This window comes from Vulpes vulpes, chromosome X (genome assembly GCF_048418805.1).
Source record: "Vulpes vulpes isolate BD-2025 chromosome X, VulVul3, whole genome shotgun sequence".
NCBI lineage: Eukaryota > Metazoa > Chordata > Mammalia > Carnivora > Canidae > Vulpes > Vulpes vulpes.
Window position 1 is genome coordinate 114,192,771 of NC_132796.1, and position 24,141 is coordinate 114,216,911.

At 42.9% G+C, this 24,141-nt stretch overlaps 1 protein-coding gene across 4 annotated transcripts in view; it reads left to right on the plus strand.

The window, feature by feature from the left end:
• The window catches only part of AFF2 (ALF transcription elongation factor 2), a 466,427-nt gene that overhangs the window by 297,812 nt on the left and 144,474 nt on the right, over positions 1-24,141 (plus strand). For 3 of the 4 annotated variants that reach the window (XM_072744689.1, XM_072744690.1, XM_072744691.1), the window contains 2 exons: positions 21,392-21,428; positions 21,755-21,788. In XM_072744689.1, coding sequence (XP_072600790.1) covers positions 21,392-21,428; positions 21,755-21,788 — 71 coding nt within the window. Of the gene's footprint in view, positions 1-15,869; positions 15,957-21,391; positions 21,429-21,754; positions 21,789-24,141 lie in introns of all 4 variants that reach the window. The other variant, XM_072744692.1, reaches the window with a different exon arrangement.

The window sequence follows — 24,141 nt, forward strand, 5'->3', positions numbered from 1 at the left end:
AGGATGGTGGGTGAGTTTTTTCCTTTTCTAAATTTTCTCAATTTCTAAAATTTTCATTAGTTTCATAACCCATTTTAAGAGGTATGCTGCTGAATTGAAATACATTTAGCAGAAAGTAAGTAGGATAACTCACCACTCACCCTTGTGAGTGGTTTCACAATCAGAATGACTGAAGAGAGAGGTTATCCAAGAGAAGATGGAACTAGAAGAGGGAGCAGACCACTGCTGCCTGAGGGACTCACAGTGGTGGGAGCAGGGCTCAAGGCTGGATTTAGGCAAGGAGACTTCAAATGGTGGAACCCAACCCCTGAGGGGCAGTTACAAGGGGATAAGTATCTGAGCAATTAAAGGAAGAATGTTTGGGGGTCATCTGGGTGGCTCGGTGGTTGAGGGTGGTTAAGCGTCTCCCTTTGGCTCAGATCGTGATCCCAGGGTCCTGGGATTGAGTCCCACATTGGACTCCCTGTGGGGAGCCTGTTTCTCCCTCTGCCTGTGTCTCTGCCTCTGTCTCTGCATCTCTCATGAATAAATAAATAAAATATTTTAAAAATATATTTTTAAAAACCTGGGATAATACAGCCAAATTTTCAGGATTAATGGGAGGATCAAATGAGCTGATGTACGTTAGTTATTCCCTTAGGATGTGCTTGGAACACTGAGTAAGTATTAGGTCCTTCCTCTCTGCCCTGTTCTAATTGGTTAGTTTGTTTGAGGATGACGGGAAGTGACATTTCTGGCATTAGAAGTGTTCATGCAGGAGTATTGTGCTTCCCCAACACCTAGAGGATGAATTCCCAAATCCTCATCTTGGCAGTCGTGGCCCTTCTGACATGCTGTCATGGCTTGTGCCTACCTCACCTCTTGTTACTTTTCCTCCATTCCCCAGAGAATTCTTTCCCCCTGCCTCCCACCACCTCTGTCTGGAACTCCATCCACTCCTGTCTGCCTGGCAAACTCCTATTCACACCATGGGAGAGCCAACACTAACATTGCTTCTTCTAGGGAGCCCTAACTGTCCAAATGAGGTGAATCTCTCTCTCCTCCTTCTGGGTCCCCTCACTACCTTTTCCACATCCATGGTTGTCACCTTTGTATGTGGGAAAAGCTGCCTCTCATGGCATAATGTGAGGTTCCTTTGATCAGAGTCTGTGTCACATTCGTCTTTCTGCCCCTTAGCCTAACCCAGGAGCCCCTTCTCCCCCCAGACACAAAGGTGACAAGTGTAGGTGTATTAAAAAATCCATAGAGTAGCTGTTTGTTGAGTGACTAAAATTTATAGAAGACTGGTTAGAGAAAATGGTGTCACAGTGCCATGTCTGCCCTTGGTGAAGTAATAATATGTTTTCTATGGAGCTATTGTAAGTTAATAAGCAGATGATAGTGTTTAGTGAGTAGAATAGTGATACAAATGCTAGGCATTATAATGACTCCATTTCTTATTTCTTCCAATAATATATTTAGTGCTACTTTTTGTGCTAGGGTTTTCCATTGCCAAGTATTATTTAATACCTTTGCTCTAACCTATTTTTAATATTGCTCCTCAAAGTACAATAATGTTGGCATTATCACTTTAAACAAGGCATTGATTAAAAGCAAAGGTGGAGGCCCCATATGCTACTGTAATCCCAGAGAGCTGATTTGAATCTCTTAAATCATGTTTTAAAGGGGCTGATTTGGTGCCACTACACTGTGCTTATTATCATTGTGTTCACAAGAAAGATGCTTCCATGACATGTTGCCCCCCCGCCCCCTCCGGAGGGAATTTTCCAGACCTTTTTTTTTTTGTGGCTGAAAACCTGTATATTGTTTCTATTAGGCACTCTCGGCCTCACAGCAAAGATTGTATCAAAACAGAGCACTTCCCCCTAATCTCCTGTTCCTGGGGTGAGCATGCTAACACAGTCCAGCTCATCCAGCTCTTCCCTGGCAACATGTTAATTTGAAATTGCCAGTTCACAAAATACAGAGCAAAGGCCCATCGAACAGTAAAGCAAAACAAAAGCATCCCGCCTGTCTGGGCCTCTGTTGGTTTTCTCTCCAGTCCCTTCCAACTTCTCAGGACCTGTTGGGGCTGGAGAAAACCCAAGAAGCTTGTCTACCCTCACATTCTGCAGCCTCTTTCCTGCTCTTCAACCCAACAGCACCTAGCACAGCCTCACACACCCATAATTTTTAAAAAGATTTTATCTATTTATTCATGAGGGACACACAGAGGCAGAGACACAGGCAGAGGGAGAAGTAGGTTCCCTGCAGGGAGCCTGAGGTGGGACTCAATCCCAGGACCCTGGGATCACAATCTGAGCTGAAGGCAGATGCTCAACCACTGAGCCACCCCACATCCAACACTTTTGATACCAAAGTGAATGGTGGTCTGTGTTAAACAACAAGACCACAGAACTCCAACCTTTGAAAGGACTGGGATTAAGAGGAAAGCACTGGACTGGGCACCAAGAGACCTCAGAGCTAGCCCTGACCTGTCCACTACCTTCTTTTGTAACCCTTGGCCGGTCTCTGAACCATTATGGGCTTCAGGTTTTCCATCTGTAAAATTGGACTGTTGACTAGCGTGTTCTGTCCAGTATGGTAACGTGGCTGGTTAGTGATGTTTAAATCTGTTCAATTATAATAAAAGTTCAGTTCCTCAGTCCACGAGGCACATCATAAGCACTCAAGAGCCACATGTGGCCAGTGGCTATTGCTGGCCAGTACAGAATAACAATATTTCCATCATTGCTGAAAATTCTAGTAAAGAGAACTGCCCCTGGCTTCTCTCTTAACATCTGCTGCAGGTCTTCATTCTGAGTCTGATCATTAAATAAAACCCAATCTAGTTTGACTTTTTGATGATGTACCCTTAGCCATGTTTAGAGTCTATCTGAATCATTTATTTCCATCCTGAAGCTTATGTAGAATCTATTGGTCAAATGCAACTCTAGTTCTGAGCAGTACTCCTACTATATCAAAAAGAACCAAATATCGGGCTAAGTAGGTAGAAAGAGATAAAGTGAATGTACCCACAAAAGAGAGAAAAAGAAGGAAATCTGAGGCATGGATGCCTGGCTTGGTGGGTTGTGCAGGGAAGTGCCCACCTACACTCCAGGCTTCAGGCACGTTGTCTCCTCTGTGTTCAGTAGGAGTGATAATGCCTTTTATATCCAGGTTCTGGGAAGCAAACATACATGAGACCCTGAAAGGGCCCTTTCCAGAAAAAAAATGGTACTATGAAAACCCAGCACCTGATTTGCCTGCACCTCCCCTCCTTCTCCTCTCTCTCCTTCACTTCCCTTTCCTACCATTTCCAGCTTATTTATGTCTTGAGGTAGTCACCTAAGGCCCACCATCAAAGGAAGGACCACGGGCAACACTTGGACAGTTCTGGAGACTCTAGATGACCCATGACTTTATTAGGGAAGTTGCTCACCTACACCATGATCTAGTACTCTTACAGGGCCCCCAGATCTGGATTATTAACCTTAACATGGCCTAAGTCCTGTTGACAGCCACTCATTGGATTCTATGTTCGTGACAAGGCTCATTTAATAAGTCAAGGCTTCTCCTTAGAGGTGGACTTATTGCCTTCGATTTGCCATCCAGATTGTATGACGCACACACATGACAATAAATTGAGAAAGTAGCATGAGTAAGGGCAGGGGTTTCAAAACAATTACAATGACCAAAATTGTAATGACCTTTAATGGTCTTAAAATTGTAATGACCTTTAATGGTCTTAAAATGACCAAAATACTATTAGCCTACAGAAAGGTGACCAAGCCTGCTTCCTGCGGCCTGTTTGACCATATTCCCTTTTGGAGAGCCCATCATCCTTATGGAGCACAGTGGTGGCACAAGCCCAGAGGGCAAAGCCACTGCTGGGACAGAGGTTTTTCGCCCATCACGTGGTGGCTTCGTGACTCTGAGCCAGAGATTGCTCTTCTCTAGGACTCAGGAACCTGATCTATGAGATGAGAACAAGGAGAGCTACTTCCCTGGATTCTGGAGTGGATGAAACACAGCAACATGAATGAGACTTTGGTGCATCCAAGGCATTCTAGCCACTATATACATGCAAAATTCTATTGGGTTGAATTGTGACTCTTAATTGTTCAGCAATCCCAAATATCCTTGAAGCATGGCTTTGAATTCCATGTTTCAAGCCTTTCACAGGCTCCCAATCCAGTTGAGCTGAGGAGTGTAAATTGCCCCTGCGATGGTTTTCCTCATGATTAAATAGATGAGCTCCATTCGTGTCTTTTAATACAGGGCATTTTTCCCCTTTTTCATTTTTGACCACTCCATGGTTCATAAGGCACTTTGCAGCTTTTCAAATTGTCACATTTGTTTAATTAGCCCAGAGACCCTGCCACGTCGGTTTCTGTCAGCTATATAACAGTCTCTGTGGGTAGCTTGCAAATCCCTGTCCGGGATTGTTTTTAATGATTTTGCACATTTCTTTTCTTGTTGAAAGCAAATGAAGGACAGACTAGATGAGCAGGAGCCAGTGGCACGAAGGGGCCAGGGTGCATGTGACTAGAGCCCCAGTAGAAGACCACTGGTTGACAACTGGCAATTGGACAAGAGATACAAGTTGATTACACACCATGGTCTGAAGCCCAGGCCTGAGAGAGGGAAGTTTATGGGGGGAGAGTCCTCCATGTGCATTTATTTATCTCGAGTCCAATGTGACAGTTGCTCATTAGAACTTTTCCAGCAAAGGGTTTGATAATATTCTCTTTGAATCTTCTCTTTGGTGCTTTCCTATATTTATACCAGGGTGTAAACGTATTGGTCTAGTGACCCCAAGAGATGATATTGGCTGAAAACATAAGTTTAAAGAGGATTTAGAGACATCCATGAGCCGTGGGTTCCCACAAGGTCATTACCAAAAGCTTGGCGGGATGGGCAGGGGGTGATGGGAGAATTGGAAAGTTTCCCTTTCTCGTGGTGTGCAAATGCTTTGGATGCCTCAAGGATATCAACGGGAAATTCTTAATAAAAAGACACTTTGATGACAGTCTCTATGATTGTTACCTTTTTAATAATAATAATAATAATAATAATAATAAACCAAACATGACGAGGTGGTAAAATGCAAGAATCAGATTGAATTTTTGTTTAGTAAATGCTCAGTGTATGGTATCTCTGTGTTCTGATTTCCAAAGCCATATCATGTCAGTAGCTACTTCTAGCTTATGCTGTTTGGTAGGTAGCTGTTTTCACCAAGGCAAACAGGGACCAGCCTTCCTGATTTTAACAGAGGATTGAAGCTTTATAGCATGCCTGTGGAGCAAGGTCTTATGTCCACACTGCCTGTCCCCTAGAGCGTTCATATTGGTTTTAGAATGTTCTCTTTCTCTATTAGCCAGACATCCCTAGAAAAAGATATGGCTCTCACTTGTGCGGCTTCTTTGCCAGTCTTAATATGGAATAAAGAAGCTATTTATTTCCCATTATTTGAAGTAATTGCAGAAAGAAACTAATCTGGAGAGAGGAGTGACTGTCCAGGCATTGAAGAATACTCAGCCTGTTAGGGGCTTGGAATATTCTGAGGGGGATTTCTGAATCAATTTCACTGAGGCTTAGACGTGGTTATAATGTTTTAAATTCAGGCAACTGCAGAGAGTGTGATGTTTCTGTTGGCTTATTTTTATTTTTAAAAAATTTAAAGAAGGTTTTATTTATTTGAGAGATAGATAGCACATGAGTGGATGGAGAGGGAGAGAAGCAGACTCCCCACTGAGCAGGGAGCCCAATGCAGGGCTCTATCCTAGGACCCTGCGATCATGACCTGAGCTGAAGTCAGACAGTTCACTAGCTGAGACACTCAGGCATCCCTGGCTTATTTTTATTTTTACTGGGGGGAGTGTGTTGATGGAGGAGGAAGACCTGGTGTTCAGTAGCTACATCAAAACCTTATGATCAATTTGTTAGTTGATTTTTTGTGAATGGGACAAACCAGTTCCCTTTCATCCCCCTGGTGCTGTGATTCTGTGATTCCACGAGGAAAGACAATTCCATGCAAATCATATTGGCTGGAGTTTCAGCTGTATTAGTGGCCTGACACCTTATTTTTACTGAGCTTAGAAATAATGAGAGAGCAAAGCTATGGCCAAGTTGTTCACTGGAGGGCTCTTTCCATGAAAATAGATATTACTTCTTTTTTTCCTCAGCAATCGAGCCTTTGTTCCTTCTAAAAGCAGTTGTCATGAACTCCTCATTACCATTTTTCTTAATGTGATAAGTGTAAACTACAAGAAAGCTATCATGTTTGAAAAGCTATGGCAGCCCTTATAAAGGAATACTGATGCCTTGTGTGTGTCTTGTAAAAGGCTTAGACTGGGAATTGCACGAAATGTTTCCTCCTGCCTCCCTTTGCCTGGACTTGTCTTTCACTTATGATAGAAGCTGTGTCTCCGCACCTGCAGGCTCAATCTGCCTGTCCCACGGTGTGAGATCAGCCCATCTCTGGTGATTTCTGGAACACGATAACAAATTGAATGTGACTCTTTTTAAAGCCAACTCTGACAGGTTTACTTTAGTTCAACTTTTGAATGATAACCAATAATTGCTATTATTTGATACCCATTCCAATTATGAATACTCTAGTTACCTAAGTAGAGCCCAGCTACACCCTGTGCCTGGACCTGGTCCAGATACCTGGCTCTTAGAGACCTTGCAAAGAGTAGACAATAATTTTTTTTAGATGAATGAAACTGAATGTAGATCATTAAAGATGGTGCTGGGGTAGCAGCCAATGAAGGTGTGTTAATTTTATCAAATTGCTTTGGCTGACCTGAAGCTAAGGGAGCAAATTGGAGGTTAACCCTAAAAAATTCTTTTGTGTTGTGAGGATATGGTGTGTCATTTCATCCAGCAAAGTTGCTCTGAAACAAAAAGCAAGGGCCACACCATTATATTATGTTTTAAGTGATGGTCATTCGGATGCATTCGATGGCAAAATAATTTGAAACACAAACTCAACAGTGAAGCTTACAAAATCACTTTTGAAAACAAGTAATAGTGTCAAAATTAGTTTCTGGATGAAGAAAACAAGTTCCTGAGTTAGAAAGGGAAGAGATGGCCTTCAAGAAACCTCAGAATCCTCTGATGCCTGGGCTGGACCACCGAGCAAAAATATTTCTCAATGGCCATTTTTTTTTTACATTTCTTACTCTTGAACTCGTGCTAATTTTGCCTTTATACAGGAAAGCAATTTCGATTGAAATCAACCTAGCAGCATTTCCTACTGGTGTGGCCAGTCTTCTGTACTGGTTGCTTTGACCAATGGAGACAGATGTCCTGAGAAGGATCCAAATTTACAAGGCCATCATCTATGAGGGTGTTCAACCCCATTAATTAGGTGAGCTGCAGCCTCAGGGTTCCCCTGCTGGAAACACATGCAGAACTCCATGGGTCTGGTTGAATTCAGCCCAATATTTCACCATGCTGGTCTGCCCACCTATTGCTGCCCTTGGAGAGGTTTCTTTGTGGATTCTGAGTGCAGAGCATCTGACAAGTAACTTCCCATGGCTATACACATCCCCGTTATATTTAGCGAATGAAATGGAATTCATTGCATCTGGCAATGGCAAGAAGATGGACTCATTGCCTGAATGAACACATGGTGAAGCCGTGGGATCACTGATCACTGAGCTCCCCAACTGTAAATTAGAATTAGGCCCTTTTAAAGTAGAATCCTTGTTGGGGGGGGGGGTGCCAGGATGACGGCAGCCAGTGTGAGCTGGACCTTTTGCATGTACAGCCCTGGGGCTGATAAAGAAAATTTTCAGAGTCCCTGGAACAACTGCCAGCACTGAGGAGTTTTGAATAAAGCAGACAATTATTTATTTGAAGAAAGAAATAGCGCCAGGATTTTTATACCATGTCAGTGAAATTATAACTTAGTGTTAGAAACTTTTTAAAAACATTAGCCTTTTTTTTTTTCCTGGTGGATTGCATTTTGTGTTGGTCCATTATTAGGAAGTTATGTTTAACAGGACAGTTAATTTTATACCTCTTCCCTACGAGCACTTGCATAGAAATCGGAGATACACTCTCAGGAGACTGTCTTAAGACTGCTCCAAAGAGAAGAATATTCATTAAATTTCGTGGAACAGCATTTTGACCACTAGAGAGGCTTGGCAGGAGTGTTAGTGATCAAGCCCAGGAAAGTCTATGGTTCCACTGTTGTTGGACTTTCCAAGAGCTGAGCGAACGATCAGACAAATGAGGCTGTTGTCTTTCACTGTGAGGTAGCAGGCCCTCCCTGGTACTCCTCCCCCACCGTCCCTGGGAGAATGATGAATCTCCTTAGCCAATGTCGCCATCCATGTTTGTATGTCATGTCAAAAAAAAAAAAAAAAAGCAGATGACAGCCCTGCTGTCTCAGATTCAGTTTGCCTCATAAATATCCTTGACTTCATCAAGATGAAGAATATGATCATAAGATCATTGGTCCTTAACCTCCTTGCCCCACCTCTTTAGGAATCCCTTTAAATCTCCTGCCTTTAGAGATGGGCCCCCATTGCTTTCTAGAGCCATCAGCTCCATGATTGGAAAGCTCATATGAATGGAAAATCTTTTATAGTTTGAGCTAAAATTGGTCTCCTGATAACTTCTACCCATAGGGCAAGCCCTCACCTCTTGGTCTATAAAGCAGGTCCCAAATCTCTTTCATATGAGAGCCCTTAGGGTACTTGCAGGCACCTGTCAGATCTTCCCTCTCTCCCTCTGCTGTAGACTAAATATCCCCTTTTAAAGAGCATTTATCCATGTGATGAGCTTTCCAGGCTCTTCTGGTTCTCATGGCTGTCCCTAGTAAGAGATTGCAGTCCTCCAATGCCCCTGCCAGCATGGGCCCATCCACAGTGGCCCTGTTTCCGATGCAGTCTGCCCCATATAGTCTACTGTGTGCTATTAACTACTTCCTTCCACACCGTGGGCGTCAGACCTGCCCTAATATCACCTGTGTTGGCATTGGTTCTTTTGGCTGGTAAATCCCCCAAACTAAAATCCTCGGGGTTTTAGCCCATGAATTACATATAGCTGTGTCAGGCGGGCTTTCTCATTCTGCGGTTTGACACTTGGTTTGTAGAACATCATTGTGATTTCCATTTACCTGTGCTAAAATTCATCTTCTTGGCTTCAGGCCGGGTTTGGCAAGCTCTTTCTGAATTTTGATTCCTTGCCGTTTACTGTCACCTACAATTTTGATAAGCAGACATTCTGTATGTTCTTAAGTTGTCGGTTAAATGAGATAGTGCTTCTGAAAGCGATGTCTTGCTATCAAAAAAGCACAATAAAGAGGAAGGCAGCATTCTCATTAAAAGTGGTGATTAAGGAAGGAGCACCAAGTGGCCAAGCCGTATGAAATGCCTCCGGAGGCGGCTTTCAAGGTTGAACTTGTTGATTCCACAACTCGTGTAAGTTTGTTCGGGTGCACTGTAAATCTACCTGAGTGCGTGATGACGCACCTTGCGCATCTCCACCCTCAGCCGAGGGAGTTGTATGTGAGGTTCACTCGATGCCTTACTGACGCCAGGATGATCTCTGGCCATTTCCCAGTCTTCCAAGTAGGATCTTGTTTCCCCAGTGCTGTCAACGTTCTAGATTGTGGCCTGGCCAGTGTTAAAAAGGCCCTCGAACCCTAAGTAAGCAGCGTATTTTTGTATGAGCATATTTAGGACAAAACATTCTGGGAAACACAACGTCTCTCCTGGAGGGGTCCAGGGAGGGTGGGGGGAGAGAAAGAGAGAGAGACCAGTAGCTCTTTCCATGTGCTCTGCTTCTTCGCATGGGAACTTTTATGACCCTGGCCAAAGGGTTCCATCTTCCTGCCCTTGTCCTCCCGGGGCCTGTCAGAAGGAGAGCCTGCCAAGAGAAGCAGGAAGGTGCATGATTCTGCAGGGACTGCATGCTGGTGGGCCACGCTGGGAATAGCAGCCTGTGCGGACTGCATACAGTCAGCTCGTGGATCCGCTCCCAGCTGACTGCTCAGCTCCCTGCAGGCACCCACCCCAAGGCCTGCTCAGCTCCCATGGTCCATTTCCTAGTGAACAGCCAGCCCCACTGCTGCTGCAGGTAACAGAGCTAATGCTAATACTCCTGCCTGGCTTCCCTTTCCTATCAGGGGGAAGCAGAGCCTCCTACAGGCCAGCGAGCAACTGATCGCGGATTGAAGACAGGAATGACCTGGTTGCTGTTCCCCCGAGGCCCGATTCCCAGGGCCGGTCCTTCTGGGGACCCCAAGAGCCCTTGACCCTTATTGGCTGGCAACCCTCATGCCTAACTCCACTTCACTCCCCTGTTTCTGGCCTTGTGAAGAACCATTAGGGCCCATGGATACAAAGATTCTAAATCATGTATTCAAGCAACTTAGGTTTTCTGAGGAGTTATTAACACGTCCCCTACCCCCACCCACACACACTTGTGCTTTTGCTCTGGAGAAGGGAGAGTTCTTTGGCTAAAGAAGCAGAGTTGACTCTAGTGAACACACCTTACTTGGATATTTGGGACCCATGGACTGGACTCACTAGTTTCATGTTGTAGTTAGTTTTGGACAAAGGAAGGTGCTGATGTTTCTGTATTGTTAGGCCCTGACAGCACGTCAGACTGCACAGTGTATATATTTACTTTCCTATCATGCTTCCTGGAACTAGAAACAGAAAGAAAAGTATCCCCTCCCCCAATAGAAGTTGGAGTCCAAGGTCATTTAAGTCCAAGTCTCAGTGAAAACAAACTCAGACCTGATTTTTGTGGACTTCTTTGTCTATTCAATCATATTTGTATTTTAAAACCACTCAGCTGAAAAAAAAAAAACACTCAGCTGTTCCCACGTATTGTTAGTCTTCCTCACAAGAATTTGTATTTCCAAAATGGCAGTTATTTTATTCTTAGCATTTCTTTTTTTTCTTAAGATTTTATTTATTTATTTATTTATTTATTTATTTATTTATTTATTTGAGAGAGAGAGAGAGAAAGCATAAGTGGGGCAGGGGCGGGGGCAGAGGGCAAAAAAGAAGCAGACTCCCCACAAAGCAGGGAGCCCGATGTGGGTCTCGATGTAGGGCTCCATCCTGGGACTCCAGGATCACAACCTGGACTGAAGGCAGACACTTAACCAACTGAGTCACCCAGGTGCCCCTATATTCTTAGCATTTCAAGAGAGGGAAGGGGAAGGTGTACAGAGCCCCTCTCATCTGGAGCTCCAGACAGAGCCTGAGCTGCCTGTCTGCTAGGTTCATACTGGCAGTGCCTTGGCTCTGCTTGCAGGGCTGGTGGCCACAAGCTTTGGGTGTTTTTGACCCTGTGCTTTCTGGACCCCTCACATGTGCATTAGCTCCCTTTCCTCTGTGGCAGGCCTGGAGACATGGCAGCAGAGGTCAACGGTGTTGACAGCTGAGAGAACCCCCAGAGGCCATCTCAGCCAAAGCCCACATGCTGTACGTAGGAAACCTGAGGCTCAGAGAGGGCAAGTGACTTGACTGGGGTCACTCAGGTAGCTTTCGGCCAAATGGAGACGTGAATTAAGCTCTCCTTACTCTCAGTCCAGGAGTCTTTAGGGGAGCTTTAGTACTCTAGCAACAACAATGAAATATGTGAGATATTGCCATTGTATTCATTAGGATGGTTATTTGAAAAAAAATCATTTCTTCACTTAACTCTTTGAGGTAGGGACCTTAATATTTATGTTATGCTGTAGAACCTAAACATACACTGCTTGAACACGTAGAGTGTGTTCTGTGTGCCATGTAGAGTGTTAGCCTCTGAAAAGAATACACATGCAGACACACACACATACATGCACACACATAGCTCCTCTTGCCTTCAATATGAACCCTTTCTCAAAGGCTTCACACAACGGATTCCTTCTGATGCCTTGGCACATTTCCCTCTTGAGGTGGTGAGCACATCAAGCAGAGTGAGCTCTTCTTGGGGAGGAAGGATTTTGACTTTTTATCCTTTTTATCCTTTCTAGATCCCAGTGACTGGCACTGTAGAAGTTAGTAGAACAAAATACAGGGCATCCACCAAACAGACCCAGCCATTTACTAATCATGTGACCTTGGCCATGCCCCTTGACCTCTTCGTGTCTCCAAAGGAGTATGATGGTAACCCTTGCCTCTTTAGTTTGTAGTACACGAATGCTGAGTGTGGGAACTGAGTGCCTAGCACTGTAAGCACTTGGTGAATCTTAATAATTATTATTATTAATTCAAACACACAAACTTCAGGCACTAATAAGAATATCTCAGATTAACCAGTTACTATATACTAGACACTGGAGATACAGAGTTGAGTAAAACAAGGCTTGAGACCACATCCTAGTTACTACAAAGAATAGCCAGACAGGGAGCTCTGTGTTGGGTGAGTACGGGATGCATTTGAAATTAGGAGAATCTGGAATCCAGACCATCTTCTGCTCCTTAGCCAGTGGCACACCCAGCAAAGTGATTGTATGCACAAGTTGTTTGGGATTCATTAGAATCCTCTCCGTGAACCATAATATGGTTAATATGCTGGAGAAGTAATCCCTGGTGGAAAATTGGTCATTATCTGGGGCACCTGGGTGGCTCAGTTGGCTGAGTGTCTGACTCTTGATTTTGGCTCAGGTCATGATATCAGGGTTGTGGGATCGAGCCCCCTGTTGGACTCTGTGCTCAGTGGGGAGTCCGCTTGAGATTCTCTCCCTCTGCCCCTCCACACACGCCTCTCAAGTAAATAAATAAATCTTACTAAAACAGGGGTGACTGGGTGGCTCAGTCATTTGAGCATCTGACTCTTGGTTTTGGCTCAAATCATGATCTCAGAGCTGTGCATTGGGCTCTGCACTCAACATGGAGTCTGCTTGAGATTCTCTCTCCCTGTATCCCTCTCCCTTTGTGCCTCCCCCCTGCTCGTGCTGTAAATCAATCAATTGATCAATCAAATCTTTGAAGAATAAGGAAAATTGGGCTTTTTCTGATTTTTCTGGGTTCAATTTTGAAGTCTTCAGCTCACATTAATTTAAGCACCCATCCTATTGTTAGAGATTACATAGAATGCTCTGTTTCTTGTGAAACTCATTCTTTGTCAATTGCTGAAAGATAAAACATCATTACTTACCTAGTCCTTTCTCCATTGACTATGGTAGTCAACTTTATAATAACAGTCAACCTATCTGGTGTAGTGGAAAGAATGTGAACTTTGGAACTGGTCACCAGCATTCACTTACCACTACCCAATGGGAAGATGAGTCCCTGCTTTATTTCTCTCTCAGGGAGGACTAAGGGAGCCCAGAGATGAAGGAATTTCAGGCCAATCACATGCATGGGCGCATGCGTGCAAATGTATGTGTGTGTGTGTGTGTGTGTGTGTGTGTGTGTGTGTGAGGGAGAGAGAGGGAAGTTTGTTGTTAATGGAGGAATGACACTTGGTGTTAAGCACGGGTGCTCAGCACTGGAGCCTTTTGTAAAAGCCTTGGCAATACTGCGGAGCAATACTGTGCTCATCCCTACCTGATGAATAGACAGACAGTACAGTTGGAAAAGGGTGCATGGGTGTTCTTATCTTGGGAATAGCAAGAACATAAAAATAGATTAATATCCTTCAAGTGTGAATGAAAAGGATGACAATGGAAAATCTGCTGTGAGCTCTCCACACTTTACAGGTCTAGCTCATTTTGAGAAGCAAAAGAGTTTGCTCCAACGTTCCTGCCTGAAGATAGCCTTTCAGGAAATTATATTCCTTTCAACTGCATCTTCCCTACTCTAATCAAATGCATCGGTGGTAACATGGAATCAGCTTGCCATTTCATGAAATTTCACATTTCAAATATAGAGAATCAGTTGTAATTGAAAATGCAAAATGGGTTGCAGTTCTGTGTGGATTGGCCAGCAGGGTGGTGCACTCTGACGGTAGGTAGTTCAAGATAATCCCATTCTGCCACAGAGTCAATTCAGATGACTTGGGGGAGAAGGTACATATTTGAGAGGGAGTTCATCCTTCCAGGTGTCTGAAACACCTCTCAACAAATCCAGAGGCACACCTCTAAAGCCCGTGGTGAAAAGGGATGTAACCAAGCCTCTCGCCGATTGAGGCATACTCTGTAGGTGCTGGTAAGAGACAGTGCTTCTCGATTCCCACCGCTGGAGCTTATAGCCCCTTGGTTAGCTCAGCCGCGAGAGGACCAGTATGTTTGAAATGGGGACAAATTGTGGAGAAGACCAGCCTCGGTCAGAAAAAAGAAGACACCCAAACTTGAAAAGAAACTATCCAGTAATTGGAATTCAGCTTTAAACTGTTGTCACGTCGAGTTACTTTGGGCCAGTCTGGATGAATGCGTAAGGAGCGTTTGTCACAAACGTTATCAACTGCATATAAATGCACAACTCGAAAACACTTGAAAATAGTCTCTCTCTTAAGTAGGTTAAGCATCCCCTCTAAATCTTGTATGCATATTTAATGTCCTTAGCGCCTCCTTGTAAATAGTGCTAGGTAGGATCCAATCTGTGTCAGCCCTTGTCTGAATCATACTTACAAATTCTGCTTCAGCGCTGCTACTGTGAATGAATCTGTGAAGTATCTCCTTGCATTACAGCTCTTCATACATCAAAGGCTCTTTTTGAACTGGGTAATTATAGAAGGGGGAAAAAGTTTTCATGCTACCTGAGTGTTCTTATTAATATTACCTTTGAAATGACTAATTACGTTACCCATAAAGATTGGGGGAAAGTATTATATAACTGACTCATTAAAAAAAAAAAAGGCCTTTCACAAACTTTGATCCTCTCCACTCCTCCCCAAAGCTCTCCTTCTTTTTTCCCCCATGACTGCATTGATTTTGCTGTTGAGTGTTTATACACCAAAAATGTCTGATGAATACAACACATGCTGGCACCCTCCTGCTTTACAAACTTCGTCATCTCTGGTGCTGGGACGTGGAGCCTGTGATTTGATTACCCTTACTATTCGGGGGAAAGCATGTTGGCCATGAGCCCTCAGACTCGAGCAAGATTTGAACAGCAACTCTTTTCATGCCAAGTGTTTGGAGGCATCGAGAAGGTGGCCTGCTGATAAGGAGTTTCTCCTGCTTTGAGACCTGAACTCAGAAAGGCTGTGCGGATGGCTGGACGGAACAGTGTTACCTATCTCATAGAAACCTTCTCGATGAATGAGAATGAATTTTCTTCAGTGGCCTTTTCTGTGCATGGAAGAATCAACAGCATGCTCCCCATCTTGTCGCCAAGAGAAATGAGTATCAGAGTCTCCGGAATGAAGGTAGTGACTGTGCTGCCCTTCTCTGAGCTGGCATATCACACCCGAAACAGGATACCATGAGTTAGATGAGCCTCAGGCAATCAGACAGTTGACAGAATGCAGAACTCAAGCATTAGAAGGAAAGTTGAAGTCTCCCAATGATGAATGAACAAACTACAGATGTCTCAGACTAGAGAAAAAGCAGTACCAGGGGACAGGAATTGCTGTCTTCCAACAGCCGAAGGCTTGTCATGTGAAGGAAGAGATGTATTCTGTGTGGTTCCAAAGTACAATCCATAGGTAGAAGCTCCTGAGAGACAGGCATTTAGTTCACCATCAGTAAGAATAGTGTGATCAGGTTGTCTCAACATGGGACAGGCTGCTTCAAGCATTAGGGAGCTAGCTCCTGTCACTGGCAGCGTGCAAGTGGATGTTGGGTGATGCTTTGTGCCATAGATAGGCTTCAAGCACCAGGACAGAGGTAGGGGGATGGAGCTGATGAATTTAAGTTCCTCTGAAAATAATTAAACCACCTAAGTAAGTATTTATAAGGAGTCCTGCTATATGTAGTGCCAAGGAAGTGTTTGGTTTTTTGGAGTACCCCAAAATAAAGTTGCTTTGTTTTTCTTTACCAGGAGATGACCCATTCCTGGCCTGCTCCTCTCACTGCCATGCATACTTCTGGAAACTCTGAGAAGAACACACTTTCTACCCCAGGACAGGTCAATTCTCTTCCTTCCTCCATTTTCCTTTATCTTGTTTCAGATGTATCAGTCTTCCAGTTGGAGTCTTAAAAATAAAAATGGCCTTGGTGTTCTAGTGCCATAAAATCTAGACTTCCTTAGGGCGCCTGGGTGGTGCAGTCGGTTAAGCATCCGACTGTTGGTTTCGGCTCAGGTCCTGATCTCAGGGTTGTGAGATCGAGACCTGCATTGAGCTCCATGCTCAGTGTGGAATCTGCTTGAGATTCTTTCTCCCTCTCTCTCCCCCACCCTACCCTTCTCCCCGCTCATGCTCTCTCTCTAAAATAAATAAGTAAATACAATCTTTAAAAAAGTCTAGACTTCCTCTTGCCCCTTGGGATGTTAACGTAAATCTCATTTTTACTGAAGAAGAGGCTTTAAGATCATATATACACACAGACACTGGCATGTGTATTGTACTACCTAGAGCACTGCCCCTGTCTAAGTCACTGCACCCAGAATTGATGAATCAGAAGAGTGAGATCATCCCTTAAGAAGCCCAACTAGGTGATGTAACAACAATTTTCAATAATTTTTAATTTAAAAAATCTATACTCTTCACTCCAATAGGTCGATTTTCAATTTTGTATATCACCTTCCAGTCCTTGCTCACAAGCACACAGATCTTTACACACCATCACATCACACTGATAGAACTTCTGCACTTCTGTCGTCCAGTGTTTATTTTTTTTCCTCACCTGCTCCCAGTAAGAAGTGTTTCTCACCATCAGTTTTTCCAATGCCTAAATAACCATGGCTATTGTAATAACACACATTAAAAAAAGTGTCTTTCTCCCTTCCTTCTTCCATCCCATTAACCATCCATTCATCCATCCATTCATTTATTCAGAAATCATTTTCTGAGGTCATACAACAGACTTAAAGTTAGGGATGAAAAAAACCCTCTACTTGTTATCAGCTAATTGACAAAACAGTGTAGAAAGTGTCTTTGTAGAGAATGAAAGGTTCAGAGAAGTATCTAGCAGTCCCTGGGTGTTGAGGGAGTGCTCAGAGAGGTGGCAGTATTTGTCGGATGCTTACAGCTTTGACAGGTGGAGAATGGCCTAAGAGAAGAACACTCCACGCAGAGGAATAGGATGGGTAAAGGCACGATGAGATGAGGGATCATGGCATGATCCATACCGGTGTGGTCTCGAGTGGCTGGTTCACAGTTTGAGTGATGGGAAGTAGAGAGAGATATGAACCCCAGGCAAATAAGTGCATCTCTGTAAAAAACCTTGAGTGCCAGCAAGGAGTTTAGACTATTTGCAGAAGGAGAAACCCAGTTATCCTTCAGCATTTAGGGTCATGAGTTGAGCAATAACATTGGCCTAAACTGTGTTTAATTATCCCCTTCTACCTTTGAAAGGGGTCAGGAGTAAGAACAACAACCCTCTCTGTCCAATATCCGATGTGTGTGTCATTCCTTTCCATATGCCCCCTGTCCGTCCCTCCTTAGGCCGCTCTGGGCTTGGTGTCCTCTCCCTAGCATCCCGGCCAAGGGATCAATCCAGCCGTTTCAGGAGTTGAATCCAACACTGGTACAGCAATTGCAGTGTTTTCAGCTGTGTTCTCCAATTTTGGAGATAATTTGCGCAAGTTGCAATTTTGACATTTACAAGTGTATACAATAGAACCAGTTGTTTAAATGGGCTTTTGTAGTTAGTGCACAATTTGGAATCAGGCACGATTTGCATTTTCTGCTAATTATCTGTGCTCCCATCACCACATGATAAAGGTAGAGGTGACTAGGATAAAATGGTGAAACCAGGATGGATACACACCCACTCTTTTGTTTCACTTGGTTCCTGCCAAAATGTTGGTTTAAAAGAGAAGTACATTTTCAATAACATTAATGACATCAACAACATAAGGTTGCAACGTGCTTCACCTCATTCTAAGCACATAATACCTAGTAAATAATTCAATCCTCATTGCAACCCAGAGATTGGTATTTCGACTCTCCAAAATTCACAGAGGAGGAAACTGAGGCACAGAGTAAGGTAATGTGCTCCAAATCCCCCAGCTAAAAAAATCAGGAGACCAGCCCTTTAGACTCAGGTGTTGTGGCGATGTGTTTATCACACAGATTTACAGTTGCCTCAGTTCAAATTCCATTTTCCAAAATGTGGCTGTGTACAGTAAATACACGTACCTGGGTGATCCCTCCTTCCTCAGGGCTTGCACCAGAAGGTGACCCCACCCTCTCAGGAAGCATCCATTTCATACATTCATGATAGAGCTTGAGCAGCCTAAAGGGTGCCATCTTCATTGCTTTGGGAGCTACAGACCTGGTTGCTTGAATCCTGGCCCTGCCAATTGCTAGCTAGGTGGTCCTGCTCAAGTTCTCCTGAGTCTCGTTTCCCCTTCTGCACTATCTGTGTGCATGTGTGTGTGTGTGCATGCATGCACGTGCTCCACGCATGTCTGTGTGTACCATATAATCCCAGTGGATTTTTCAGGTCAAATAGTAATTCTACAAACTTACAAAAACAGACACGGTTGAAAATTCCCAACTTAGTGAAGTTTACTTATCCATCCCAAACTGAAAATGCCATGTTTTCTCATAGAGCATGGAAAAACTCACAAGGAAGGGAGTACTCCTTGCTAAGCAGGAGTGGAGCTAATAGTGTCCTCAAGGGAAGTTCAGTGAAGGCTTCATGGAGGTAATCAAACTCCAGACAGAGGCTGGCAAACTACAGCCCATGGGCTGTTAGATTTTTAAATGGTCAGGGTTTTCAAGAGAAAAAGAATGTGAATAGTTATGAGCATTATGAGTTACTGTGAATGATACGAAATAACATAAGTGATATGAAATTCAAATTTCAGCATCTATAACTCAAGCTTTCTTGGAATCCAGCCACACTGGTTCATGTAATGTATTAGCTATGGCTGCTATCACACTACAGCGGCAAAGTTGAGTAGTTATGACAGAGACTGTATGCCCCCCCAAGGCTTAAAATATTTCGTATCTGGCCCTTTATGGGAAAAGTTTGCCAATTCCTGCTCTAGAGTCTAGATCCTGTGGGAGTGTCTGATTGTGGGATTATCATCAAAGTTATTATGGAAAATATTCTCACATGAATTTGTGAAAACAATTTGACATCATTATATTCTATTACTAAAATTACCTATATGACATGTCCATGAAAGAAACACACAGATCAAAGTCAGGCTTTTCTTTTTTTAAAATTTGTATTATGGGCATCAACAATTATTGCATGAACAATTCAGATTTTTCCCACAACCAGGCTCTTTCCCATCGGAGTTGGGTGTGTTTCTACGGTAACTTGGGTAATATCCAAAGGTGTTTCATTTGTTTGGAATTCTAGTTTTAAAAAGTCTTATCTAGCTTAACATTAAAAACAGTATCAAGGGGCTCCTGGGTGGCTTAGTCGATAGAGCGTTTGACTCTTGATTTCAGGATTGTGAATTCAAGCCCTGAGTTCGGTGTGGAGCCTACTTAAAAAAAAAAAGTATCAAGAATACGTAACTCCAATGACTCAAATTCAGTAAATAATGCAATCCTCAAATTCATTTTATGAATCACTGCCCTAATTCCTTGAACAACTGACTGTTTGGGTCTAACATCCAGAATACTTGGCTGAAGGTTAAAACTTCAGTCTAGCTTTCTGGGACCAGTACTTGCTGCACATGTCACTCTCTAACCAAGTATTTGGTTTATTTGACTTTGGAACTTGTCATTTGTTTCCTAATGGTATACAAGCCCAATCTTGCCCCATACAATTGTAATGAAATCCCTTATAAAAATTAAACAGGTGGAAATATTGGATGTAGTGAAAGACATACACATGGCTAACACCTCATTTATTTGGCATTCCGGGAAATGAGGTGTTCTGGATGATTGAAATTCTTGGATAACCAAAGGCCCATCCTTCCATAGGAATCCTGTTATACACATCATTTTGGGATGTAATTAATATTTTCCCACTTCTTATAACAATTATACCAAATATGCTTTAGTCTTTCTTGATAACTTAGACATTATGATGAACACCAGTTATTGGACTATGCTGTAATTATGCCCTCAGGAGCTATTAAGATGGATAGGAATACTTGCTTCTATATTCAATGGCCATAGACTCCTGTGCTTTGTAAGTTCTGACTTTGCTTGTCATTTTCTTTGGCCCCCCTGTGCTATGCGTTTTCATGGCTTGGTGTTCCCAGCAGTTGTACCTCTAGGACTGTTCTCCCCTTCCTCGCCATCTATGATTTGCTAAGGAGTGGGAAGCAAATGGCCAAGCTTGTTAGAGTTTTTCGTCAAAAGTCAGTTCTCTATCAAGTGAAGGTAGAGGAGCCTTTGAGCAGCAAACTGCATGGGCTTTGTCATAGCTCTTTAGTTGAGAGGCCTTTTCCATCTCTTGTGGAGTTTATGGTCATCTTCTGGAGTGGTGATCTTGCTGGAAGTGAAGTCTCCTAGGCGCAGAATCATGCTAAATAGATCGAAAAATCCACTTTCCATTAAAACGCAGTGTAATGGTTCTAGATTACTTCTCTTAAAGACAAAGGATACTGTGATTCTCTCTTTTCTTCCATAGGGTGGCAAAATTAGGCTTCAAGAGTAGATTACTTACATCAGTAGTTGACATAACTAAATTCTTGTTTTACTTGAATTCATGGTCTCCCTTTCGAAGCTCTTGTCTTGCAGTCAGTATCCTCTCTTCTGTCGGCATACCCTGTCCACTGTCACAAGGCTTCTGCCTGCAGGTTTGGTCAGGACCCACACAGGTTTGCCATGCTTCCAGAAAGTCCAATGTGTAGAAATCTGTGTTTCTCAAAAACAGTGAATGAGCCATGTGCAGGGTGACTTTCAAATCCAATCTACATCCCTTTAAATAATATGCTCCACTTGTATATTTCAAATGACTTCCTATACTTCACCAAATTTGTAATGAAGTTTTAAGAACACTTCTCTCGTGAAAATGAGATCCATCTATCACATATGTGTCACAGTGAAGGTAGAAAATTGGAGTTGTTACTATAAAAGGGAATGATGGAGCAAATCTATTAATTAGGGTCTTGTTTACACTTCTACCAAAACCAGGATCGTTTGTTAGTTTGAACTGGGGCCCCTTTCCTTCCTTAGAGACACCATTGCCTAGCTAAGTGAGAAATTAAACACTTGAATTTCACACGTGTGGGTCATTTATTCCCATGCTGCACACATTTCATCAGTGTGGAATGGCAGTTATGGTCATGTTGCAGCAGGTTTGACTGGCAAATGTTTATCCTTCAATAGAGCTATGAACAGAAGCTTTACTTGATGGAATTGCTAATAGCGGTTTCCTTTTTGGCAAACATTAGGCAAGTTCTGTCTTCAACGATAACAGATATACCTTTTGTTCCCTGTGTAGCATTTAACTAATATCTGTATTGTGTGTTCTTCCTTATAGGAATCCCAACACCTGACCCCTGGATTCACCTTACAAAGTAGGTGTTTTTAAAACATTCTCCTTCATCCAAGCATTCATGTCATCTCCTCCCCCACTTTTTTCTCTTTCCTACCTGATATTGTGAAAATGTGAATTGACAGTGGCAAAAATTCAGATTGTGATACATCCAATTGGTTCCTTTACTTTTTCATCTGTGACTTATGATAGGATGCTGTTCTATCTATCTATCTATCTATCTATCTATCTATCTATGTGTATATGCATGCTTCAAACATGCTACACGTTTGAAGATGAATTTCATTCAGAGTGATCATTTGACAGTAGAAAACATGGGTAGTAATCATGTGTGCCCTTTCTTTTCAGAGTGGAGTGACCCAACCAGCAGAGCTTCTACAAAGTCAGTATCGCTTGAGTTGTGAGTATTTGGGTTTCCAAAGCAGGCTTCTTTGGGGGCATTTGGCAAGGAAACAGTGCCTGGCTGCTGAGTGGATCTTGTTCTCCTGCTCCGTGAAAATAGGAACCTTGGCTTATAATAATGTGGAGTTTGGTTAGAGAAGAAAATGAGATTTCCCACAATAAGCGAGTAGCAGTAAAAATGAATGAGGTCACCATTAGACTCTCTAGTGATGTAAATACAGGCTACATTAATAATACCTGGAATATAAAAACAATTGTGATTCTTGACTAGTTAGTCTGAACATTATGTAACTTCAGCCACAGACCTCATTATACACAATATTTAGACACCCCTGACTAGGATGGAGGAAGGACACATCTCAGCAGCCATGGTTGGACATGAAGTGTTGAGTGGATTGTTATGGCCAGTCAGCCCGAGACCTTGCTGTTTGCAGGTCATCTGGTGACTGTATATTAAAAATAAACAAGGACAGCCAGAAAGATATGGAATAAGAGCTTACATGATGCTGGGTTGAAGTTCAGAAGCCAGGATCCTGCAATTCTCTCAGCACTGGCTTCATTTGTTATTAATGCTAACTGAAGGAAGGGTATGGAGAAACCAATTTCCTCAGATTAACTACTGTAGATTTTGTAATATCCATTTGTCCAAGAACGTATCAAGGGAGTATTTCTCTCACAACTTCTTTCCTTCCTAATAATAGAAAATGAAAGTCGACTTTTCTATATGAGTAATAGTCACATACTTGAAAATTTTCAAAATGAAATAATTTATGACATTCAAGTGGTCTAATGGCACACTTGAAGTGAATTGCTCACCTTTTGGAAGATCACGAATAATTGCATAAAACAACTGGGAATGACTCCCAAATAGACCATGGCTCGGAGAAAGTCAGTGGCATTTCCATTGTCCTGGTTCTGTTGAACAGCAGAGCCCCTAGAGCCCTGACCCCATTGTCAGTCCTCTTATTTGGTTTTCTGGCCAGATCTGTGCCTTCTAATTCAAAGTTCAATTTCAGCAACTAAGAACTCTCATTCAAAGAGGTGAGCAAAAAATAAGGAAGGGGGGAAATAAAACCATAACCCTGAATTAAGGACCAAATTATGTGGAAACGTGGAAACCAAAATCGTCTTTGATAGTGTTCATTTCAGCTTTTCCATTCATTGCATCTTGAATTTCCCTTTCCCTTGTTATTCTAGTAAACAATAGATCTTATTCTAATACCTAGCCCTCCTCCCATTAAAATGTCAGTAAAATTCACACACACACATGCACATGCTTGAGCATTTAGAAAGTCAACACAGGTTTCCAAACATGAAAAAATATAAAAATATTTTTCCCACTGTAAAATGATCTTACTCCTAAAGCAAGAGTATTAGGCTCCTGCTGTGAAATATGCTGATTTCCATATAGACCATAAAATTCCATATTTCAGTAGTTTGTAACTAACAGAAATAAACTCGTCAATTGTGATTTATAGTAAGAGGCTGCATTTCCAGAAAACAGCACTTCATAGCACAGGGAGTATGTTGCGTAATTCAGTAGGACTAAGGTTCTCTATAGGAAGCGTCAATAAAACTAGAAGACACTGAGTCCATTTTATGAATGAGCCGCTTTCTTTTTAGCTGCTGGATCTACAGACCAGGCATTGGCCATCAGACATCAGCTAGAATAAGTTCCCTTCTTTATGGTAGGGTGTCAGTTTAATACAGGACAGATAGAGTTACAGTAATTGTTTTTAGCTTCCAAATGATTATCCGCTTAGCCATTACTATCATTATTCCCTATTTTACTACAGTGTGCTTTTCAAGCCAGCTTCTAGGATTTTCCATGTGACAGGGTAATCTCCAGGCAACTAAGAACATTCTGTGTGTAGACAGACTGCTGGTGGCTCAGGTTTGGTGGGAAACAACCCTGAAGTTGGCCCTGCTGCAGGAGAGACACCTTCCCAAGGCTGGCAAATGCCCAGGATGTGCTCCTGCCACGTACTACAGTGAGAGAGAGGAGTCTTGCAAGCAGAATCCCTTAATTACTGGGATGCTTTATTAGTTTTTCTCATCTTGACTTCTCTTCCCCAGTTGATGAAATACAGATCTTCCTTTTGGGCCTGGATTGTTTGTAAGGACTGCACGCATGGACAGCAGGTTCAAAAACACTGATCCAAGTGTGTCCCAATCCAAACTGGGAACCAGCCAGGCTTCCCCTGTGTTCTTGAGAGCTGCTGCTCCCTCTGGGCTGACCCCAGAAGTCTGGCTTTTGGAGGCCGGGGTCTCTCCTCACTCAGTAGATTTCACTGACCTACAGTGCTTTTTATAGGATGTCCATCCTTGAGGTG